This window comes from Oncorhynchus nerka, linkage group LG4, assembly GCF_034236695.1.
Source record: "Oncorhynchus nerka isolate Pitt River linkage group LG4, Oner_Uvic_2.0, whole genome shotgun sequence".
Lineage (NCBI taxonomy): Eukaryota > Metazoa > Chordata > Actinopteri > Salmoniformes > Salmonidae > Oncorhynchus > Oncorhynchus nerka.
In genome coordinates, this window is record NC_088399.1 from 40,674,226 (window position 1) to 40,683,397 (window position 9,172).

A 9,172-nucleotide genomic window follows, 5' to 3' on the forward strand; every position below is an offset into this window, starting at 1 on the left:
GTATTTAACCCTCTGTTCCCCCCATGTCCTTGTCTGGAATTGTTTATTGTAAGTGCTTGTGCACATTATGTCTGGTGTGCGTCGGGTTATGTACCCATTCATTGATTGTTCTGTTTTCCGGTGGGTTTTTATTATTAAACTGCGCCGTTGGAAACACAGTTTTTTCTCTCCTGCGTCTGACTTCTCTGCCGCCAGTACGAACCCCTTACAGGAAAAGCAGGTTCAGTCCGTTTTAAAACAGACACTAGGAGACAAATTCACCTTTCATCAGGACAATAACCTAAAACACAAGGCCAAATATACACCGGAGTTGCTTTTGCTTACCAAGACAACACTGAATGTTTGTGAGTGGCCTAGTTACAGTTTTGACTTACGGTTTGAATATCTATGGCAAGACTTGAAAATGGCTGTCTAGCAATGATCAGCTACCAACTTGACAAAGCTTGAAGAATTAAAAAATAATAATAACGTGCAAATACTGTACAATCTAGGTGTGCAAAGCTCTTGGACCTGGCCAGAAAGACTCACAGCTGTAACCAATGCCTAAGGAGATTCTGACATGTATTGACTCAGGGGGTTGAATACTTATGTAATCAAGATATATATATTTTTCTTCCACTTTGACATTACAGAGCATTTTGTGTCGATCATTGACAAACAAATGACAGTTAAATCCATTTGAATCCCAATTTGATAACACAACAAAATGTTGAAAAAGTTAAGCTGTGTGAATACTTTCTGAAGGCATTGTATGAGTATGTCAAAACAATATAGCCTATTTGTATGTATTTGCAAAATTTATACAGCCAAAAATGAGCAACCAATATTGAGCAACTGATTTCAGGTTTTCATCAGAAAGTAAAGGACCAGGTAGGAATCAATTGTGCTGGAGTTCCTCTTTAAAACATTTGACCCATAGAGTAGACAGAGTAATACTGAAAAGCCATTTCACTCTTTAATGAACTCCATCCTAAGTAGTTAAATACTTTAGGGCTGAGCACTGAGCAGTTAAGCAGCAGGCTATGTTGTGGTTTTTAATCAGACATTAACGAAGCTTACAGCTGAATTACTCTTAATACCAAGAGTGTGACTGTACTCACTTCAATTTACCAGATAACCTCAGAGGATAGAAAGCAGAGAAAAGTTGGACTGGAGTCAATTTTACATGTATTAGACAATTTTTGCTTGGTCTTGACTGCCATCAAGTGGCCATACGTGGCAATAGCACAGTGTCTCTAGTTCAATACTTGGATGAACAACATGAGGGATATAACACTGTTCCATAATGAATTAAGCTTCTATAGAACTTTATTTGTGTGTAACAAAACATCATATTTACAAAGTATGTGGGTAAAATAGGAATAAACAGTTAGCCTAGAGTACATTATTGAGAGGAGCAGTATGATGAGGATAAACAATCCGTGGCAAACATACTGTATCCACCAGACAACTTCAATGTTTCTTACATAACACATAAAACCTCACTCTAGTTATATTGTCATTAACCATGATATAGTACACACCATTCCTACAGGATTTAACTGACATCTGTAACATATTGGGAAGTGCAGAACCGCCAAACGTCTTTAAAGGTAACCTTCCACTAGCACCAGACAGTCTTCTTAAAAGGGTTCAGTCCAGGTGTTGTCAGACGTGCTTTAGGTCAGGTTGACGATTAGGATGCATCCTCGCCAATTTTTAGGTGCCAGGTAGTACTTGATGTGGGCGATGTCTGCAATCCTGTCCTCCATCACTGGAGGTAAAGAGCAAACATGTTGAGACGGTCTTACACACGTTACCCTTGAACAGAAACTCCACAGACCTGAGTTTTCAGGGCCAACAGTGATCATGGAAGTTATCAACAGCTAACTTGTTACCATACTATTACCACTTCAATCCGTTCTGTACCGCTACTTACTAATAGGCAGCGTGAGTAAAGGACGGCCTTGGTTGGCTTTGAGAGTTGCAATTAAAAAGGAATAAGTAAGTGGTGTGACTCTCTGTGAAGTCTTCCCTCTGTAGTCTCTGGGCATGTAGTGTACCTAGAGGGACGCCAGCTGACATGCAGAGGGTGACCGTGTTGGAGAGAGAGGAGTAGCGCTGGAGAAGAAGTTCAGGTAGTTGAGGGTAAAGATCAGCCGTACTGGTTCTTTGATCTCAATGTTCACCTGTAGGAGATAGAATCAAAAATGGGTCACTTTGGAATTATGGCTCTCGCTTTCTTCAGCTTGACCCATTTAAATGTAATCAGCCTCAAATAACCCAGAGGGTGGAGCAAAATGAGGAATTAGGCATTTTTCTGCAAAATGGTTTTATTATGCAAAGTTCTCTGTTAAAATAGTACTTGTGCTGAGCCTTTTGACAGATTGATTTGAAAGGTCATGTAAGTCGGGGTAGCAGGTAGCCTCGCAATTAAGAGTCTTAGGCCAGTAACCGAAAAGTCGCTGGTTCGAATTCCCGAGTCAACTAGGTGAAAAATATGTTGATGTGATCTTGAGCAAGGCACTTATCCTTAATTGCTTCAGGGTCACTGGATAATAATGGATGATCCCTGGCCCCGATCCCGCTTTCAAGGGGAGAGGGATATGCAAAAAACACATTTCCAGTGTTCACACATGTGTATAATACACACTTGTACATGTGAAATAAATGTAAGCACCCATCTAATTATTAAGTGTGCAGTGCACTTGGCTCAAGTCAACAATCCAAACAACTACATTAATTGCTATTGAAGTGGTCGGCCTAGTGGTTAGTTGCCTGACTACAAATGATGTCCTGTGTCTGTTGATTTGACTGTCAGGGCGTGTGAGTATGTGTGTGGAGGCAGTCAGGCCTCTCTCACTGACTCATCCTCATTGTCCACAATGTTGGTCTGGGACAGCTTGATGTTGCCAGTGCCCAACTCCCCACTGGCTGAGAACTGGACCCCGCCTTCCGCACAAGTGATCATGACAGCATCCCCGATTTGGGACAGGTCTCTACAAATCCGTGAGAATTCGCCAGACTGCATTTTCACCACACAATTGTGCTCTTGTTCCTAAAGAGAGAACAGGATATGGTGCGAGCTAAACATTTTGCCAGCTCCTCCACTTTCACTGTACATCAATGGACATTGAAAATCTCACATCTAACTTGCACTGAACCGATTGTGAATAAGGAATAAAGATTGCTTACTGGAATACGGAGCTGTTCCACATCCAAGTCCATCAACTTAGTCTCATAGTCAGAGACTTTCTCCTGATCTAACAACACAGAGACAAGGTTATCCATTAGGACATGCCCAGAAAATGTATGACCTTCATACTTAGAACAGGTCACTCAGCAGGTGTTTACAAAGAGTGTGTGTGTGGCCAGCCTGGTCTCATAGACTAGACATAACATAGTAAATGTAAATCCGGGACAAATTAGTTTGTTAAGTTTGGTATGGTTACATAAGACAGTTACTTAATATCATTTTTACTGCAGTGGGCTAAATCAGGGTCACACAGAGTGATTCTTGGTAGTCTTGAACAAATCTACTTTGAAACAAGTATTATGAAAAATATGAATAACATTTCACCCAAGAGGCCAAAGACGATGCTTTTTGTCATTGACTGCAGCAAAGGGCTAAGGCAAAAACTAAAGTAGAGTGGTTGGTCGGGGTGGGTGGGTAGACATATAACACGAACATCTAGCAACCCGAATGTCATCACGGACAACTTTAGTATTTGAAATAATTAGCAACTTTTCAACTACTTACTACTTTTTAGCAATTTGTAATGTTAGCTAACCCTTCCTCTAACCCAGGTTCTGGGCACTCTCTCACACCCGGGTGCACGTTTTGGCTTTTGCCCAAGCAATACACAGCTGATTCAAATAACCAAGTCATCCTCAAGCTTTGATTATTTGAATCTGCTGTGTAGTGCTAGGGCAAAAAACAAAATCTGCACCCGGGGGGCCCTGGACCAAGTTTGATAACCTACCCTTCCCCTAACCCTTTTAGCTAACCCTTCCCCTAACCATAACCCTTTTAGCTAACCCTTCCCCTAACCATAACCCTTTTAGCTAACCCTTCCCCTAACCATAACCCTTTTAGCTAACCCTTCCCCTAACCCTTTTAGCTAACCCTTCCCCTAACCCTTTTAGCTAACCCTTCCCCTAACCATAACCCTTTTAGCTAACCCTTCCCCTAACCCTAACCCTTTTAGCTAACCCTTCCCCTAACCCTAACCCTTTTAGCTAACCCTTCCCCTAACCCTTTTAGCTAACCCTTCCCCAACCATAACCCTGTTAGCTAATCCTTCCCCTAACCATAACCCTTTGAGCTAACCCTTCCCCTAACCATAACCCTTTTAGCAAACCCTTCCCCCACACCTATTCATTTAACCTTACTCCTAAACTTAACCCTAACCCCTAGCCTAGCTAACATTAACCACCTAGCTAGAATTCATAACATATCATAAGTTTAGCAGATTTGTAACATTGTATGTTTTGCTAATTCATAACATACTGTACGTTTAGCAAATTCGTAACATGTAATACCAATTGTAATTTGTAACATATCATACGAAATGGGTGATGGACATCCACAATATATACCATACGAAACATGACATATCATACTACACTGAACAAAAATACAAACACAAGATGTAAAGTGCTGGTCCCATGTTTCATGAGCTGAAATTACATTTCCCAGAAATTGTCCATATGTACACAAAATAATATTTCTCTCAAATGTTGTGCACAAATTTGTTTACATCCCTGTTAGTGAGCCTTTCTCCTTTGCCAAAATAATCCATCCACCTGACAGGTGTGGCATATTAAGAAGCTTATTAAACAGCATGATCATAACACAGGTGCACCTTGTGCTGGGGACAATAAAAGGCCATTCTAAAAATGTGCAGTTTTGTCACACAACACAATGCCACAAATGTCATGCAATTAGCATGCTGACTGCAGGAATGTTGACCAGAGCTGTTGCCAGACAATTGAAATTTAATTTCTCTACCATAAGCCGCCTCCAAAGTCGTGTTAGAGATTTTGACAGCATGTTCAACCGGCCTCACAACCACTTGTATGGCGTCGTGTGGGTGAGCGGTTTGCTGTTGACTGTTGTTAACAGTGTTCCCCATGGTGGCGGTGGGGTTACAGTATGGGCAGGCTTAAGCTACGGACAACTAACACAATTGTATTTTATCGATGACAATTTGAATTCATAGATATAGAGTGTCAAAGGAATTTGATTCCTATATGTTTATGAACCACAACACTCTGCCCATTTCTAAGGATTTGTAAGATACTTATTTGGATAAAATAGACAGAGACCAGTCTCAAAATCAATCACTAGCGTTTATTCTCGAGAGTACTGATCATGGTACAATTCACAACAGGTTATAAACTAAAAATGACGTCATAGGTTTTAAACTGTCTCTCCTCCACTCCGAATCAATGGCAGTATAGTTCACAAGCCTTCCCACATCGTCCACCACCTGTTAAATAATTTACTACTAGCCCAATGTCTCTGCTCTCCCTGTGTAGAGATAAGATGTCCCGTAAGGAACACAGCATTCTAGCCAGTCTGACGATAACTCCATTCGTTTCTGACAGTCCAAAAACTACACACATTACATTCAGTATTATGATTATAATAAGATTCATACATCCATACAGTAACATAGTAGTATTATGTTTAGTCATAGTTCTGACTGAAATAGTTCTGACTGTATACATAATTTAGTCATTATTCATAAAAATCCCTTAACATAGAGTGACGAGATCCTGAGGCCCATTGTCGTGCCATTCATCACCTCATGGTTCAGCACTATAATGCACGGCCCCATGTTGTAAGGATCTGTACACAATTCCTGGAAGCTGAAAATGTCCCAGTTCTTCCATGGCCTGCATACTCACTTGACATGTCCCGTTGAGCATGTGTGGGATGCTCTGGATCGACGTGTATGACAGGATGTATCCAGCAACTTCACACAGCCATTGAAGTGGAGTGGGATAACATTCCACAGGCCACAATAAACAGCCTGATCAACTCTATGTGAAGGAGATGTGTTGCGCTGCATGAGGCAAATGGTGGTTACACCAGATACAGACTGGTTTTTTGAGCCATGCCCCTAGCTTTTTTAATGGTATTTGTGACCAACAGATGCATATCTGTATTCCCAGTCATGTTAAATCCATAGATTAGGGCCTAATGAATTTATTTCAATTGACTGATTTCCTTATATGAACTGTAACTCAGTAGAAAAAATGAAATTGTTGCCTGTTCCATTTATATATTTTTTTGTCCAGTATAAATGGAGTGTCTTGGATTTACATACAGAATAATATGAAATGCTCTGAGACCTACTTACTGGCCTACTTACTTTCAGTCTCAAACATCAGAAGAGTCTCTGCAGTGTCATTTGCACGTAGGGTGATGATGTCCTCATTCCCTGCACACCTCAAAATCTTGGACATGCTGCCTGTAAGCCAGCAAGTGTTCATTTTAGGTCAACTCAACAGAGTTGTCAATGAATGCCAACTCATGAAAATGAATGCACACTTTGTTCACGCACCTGGTTAGGTTGACTCCCATAGCGAGTGTGCGATCACAGCGATACCAGTCGAATCCATCGCTTCGCAAATTGAGGTGCACGAGGGAAACATGTGATGAGTCCATACTCTGGAGGGAGATACCCGAGGAGCTCACATCCCAGCAAGCTTCAGTGATAAGGTCTTTCAGAGCGTCCAAAACCTTCTTTAGTATTAAACCTGGGGTCAATCGTGCCTCAAACATTTAGCTTTTGTTTGTGTTTTCTTTGCTGATTTGGAAAGCAGTATTTAGGATCAGCTGATGGTAGCTGCTGCTACAGGTCGAAATATGCGCAAGGAGCCCTCCTAATGTTATTCCCACAATTAAATGTAGGCCGCGTTCCAGACCGTCTACAAAGCAGTCCTGTTGCACAAGTAAAACCACACGAATATTCTGGCATGATGTGAGGTACTTGGTGTAAGAATTGTTTTTAATTTAATTTATTTATCCTTTATTTAATCATAGAAGTCACAATGAGATTTAAATATATTTTTCAAGTGAGCCCTAGCCAAGAAAGCAGCATATATTAAGTTACACATGAGACAACACAACAATGAATGCAGTGCATAAAAAAACAGTGCATAAAATCATTTAAAAGGTTTAAAAACATGTGCAATCTGTGGTCAACAGCCATCCAATCTGGGATTTCAAATCATCATGCAGAATAAAATGATCTAGTTTTATGTCCTTTTGCGAAGTGTTCCAAGATGATGGGGCAGCAAAGCTAAAGGCTTTTACCAAACTAAGGTCTTGTGTTGGGAACATGATATAAAATACAGTTCTGTGATCTTAGATGGTAATGTCAATTACTCTGTAGGGTGAGTAAAGTGCTTCAAGTTATTGGCAGCTGCCATTAGATGGCTTTATAGACAACCATGTACCAGCGAGTCTGTCGACTTACAGTTAAGGATGGCCATCCTGCCAACTGATAGAAGGTACAGTGATGTGTGAGAGGTCTTGTGTTGATTACAATTCATAATTGTATGGTACTGGTTAATTTTGTTTTCAGCAATAAATCAGGTATTTTGTTTAAAACTAACATTTTGTTTGATGGGTTGTTCCTGAAATTATGAATTGAATCAAACATAAACACGTTCTGGATTTAAATTAATTCTGGATTTATTTATTTTCTTATTCTCTCCACCCCAGTTCAGTATTTCCATGTGTAGTAAATGTCCATCACTTTCCATTCCTGGGTCCTGTGTGTGCACTACATGATAACAGGCACTTTGACCACTAGATGTCGGTATTCTGCTTCTGATTCAGTGGTAGGCTATTTCAGTGGTAGGCAACGCGGAACAAAAGGGATGGAGGGTGTGTTGTAAATTCACTCTGGGAAGCCAGAGTGTGCTCAGAGTGCACTCTGGGTGTTAAAAAGTTAGAGTCTTGTCAGATTGTCTGTTCCTAAATTCAGAGAGTTTCGCTCTCGGAGCGTTCAGAGCGCAAACTGGATGTTCTGGCCAAGGAGTAGGGTTGATCCGAGCCTTCGGACCTCACAACGTCAGTCAAGCACCCAAGCTAACTGGCTAAAGTTGGCTAGCTTGCTAGCTACATTCAGACACAAATAAGAGAACACCTCACTCTGACCATTTTGCTGCAATAGTCTATGTGCCGGGGGGCTAGGGTCAGTCTGTTTTACCATGTACTCTTAAAAATCTCCACAGGCACAGCCAGAAGAGAAGTGGCCACCCTCCCGAGCCTGGTTCCTCTCTAGGTTTCTTCTTAGGTTCCTGCCATTCTAGGGAGTTTTTCCTAGCCACCGTGCTTCTACATCTGTATTGCTTGCTGTTTGGGGTTTTAGGCTGGGTTCCTGTATAGCACTTTCCCAATATGAACCCATAATTGGTAGATAATCAATTATCTCCATACTTTATCACCATTCTGCAGTCCCTACTTTCATCTCAGGCTAAAATAACAATTTATTTTCAAGGACACATCCCACAACCCCCTCTCCAGAATGGCATTGCTGCGCTTGCAGCACTATGTGGACAGAGTGATGTTCGAGGGCCAGTGTGCAGGCTATGGGTTGATGAACGTCTGTACCCGCAAGGTGATGGCGGCCACCACAGGGGATCACTGGAACATCTGACCCAGTGTGAGATTAGGAGGCTGCTATACAGGGAGAGAGAGAGGCCATCCAGACCCTGGGGGTAAGCCAGAGGGGCTGCACTGTGCTCTGGTGAGGAACAACATGGTCACCCCAGGGGAGAGGTCCATGGAGCTACGCACCAAACAGAGGCCCAGCCGGGGTGTGGCCGTGCGCCGGACACGCTATCTCCTTCTGGTTCTCCTCGGCAACAGAGGCATCAGCAGTGGAGTCCTCAACCATAAAGCCTATCAGATGGCTGCATGCCTCTGCAATGTAGGACAATAACTTGCATGAATGCACTGCTTACCTGAACTCTTGCGTTTCTCTAGTGTCATCGACAGTAAAGGATCTATAACAGAGTAAAACTGAGTTGAAACTGTCCAAAACTGTTTACACTGTCTCCTAAGGTTACTGACATATTTGTTCTTCTTTATCTGCAGTGACCTGGTATGCAAGACCAGTACACACTATAGTCTATCATTTTCATCACGTCAGCCACAGAGAGTGAACTAGTA

At 41.7% G+C, this 9,172-nt stretch overlaps 1 protein-coding gene across 1 annotated transcript; it reads right to left on the bottom strand.

The window, feature by feature from the left end:
* Positions 1 to 1,970: 1,970 nt before the first annotated feature.
* Positions 1,971 to 6,807, bottom strand: LOC115128920 (proliferating cell nuclear antigen-like). Its single transcript, XM_065017023.1, has 5 exons — positions 6,552 to 6,807; positions 6,360 to 6,454; positions 3,175 to 3,242; positions 2,843 to 3,037; positions 1,971 to 2,168 (listed from the first exon to the last, which is right to left on the bottom strand). The coding sequence occupies exons 1-5, from the start codon at positions 6,770 to 6,772 to the stop codon at positions 2,043 to 2,045; spliced, it is 705 nt and encodes a 234-aa protein (XP_064873095.1). The 5' UTR covers positions 6,773 to 6,807; the 3' UTR covers positions 1,971 to 2,042.
* Between the last annotated feature and the right edge of the window lie 2,365 nt (positions 6,808 to 9,172).

What these genes read in the sequence shown, in the direction of transcription:
- LOC115128920 (XM_065017023.1), bottom strand. Translation starts at nt 6,772, where the DNA reads ATGTTTGAGGCACGATTGACCCCAGGTTTAATACTAAAGAAGGTTTTG. An exon ending in TCTGATGTTTGAGACTGAAA is followed by an intron (nt 3,243 to 6,359) that starts GTAAGTAGGCCA and finishes CTGTGTTGTTAG; the next exon opens with ATCAGGAGAAAGTCTCTGAC. An exon ending in TGGACAATGAGGATGAGTCA is followed by an intron (nt 2,169 to 2,842) that starts GTGAGAGAGGCC and finishes TATCTCCTACAG; the next exon opens with GTGAACATTGAGATCAAAGA.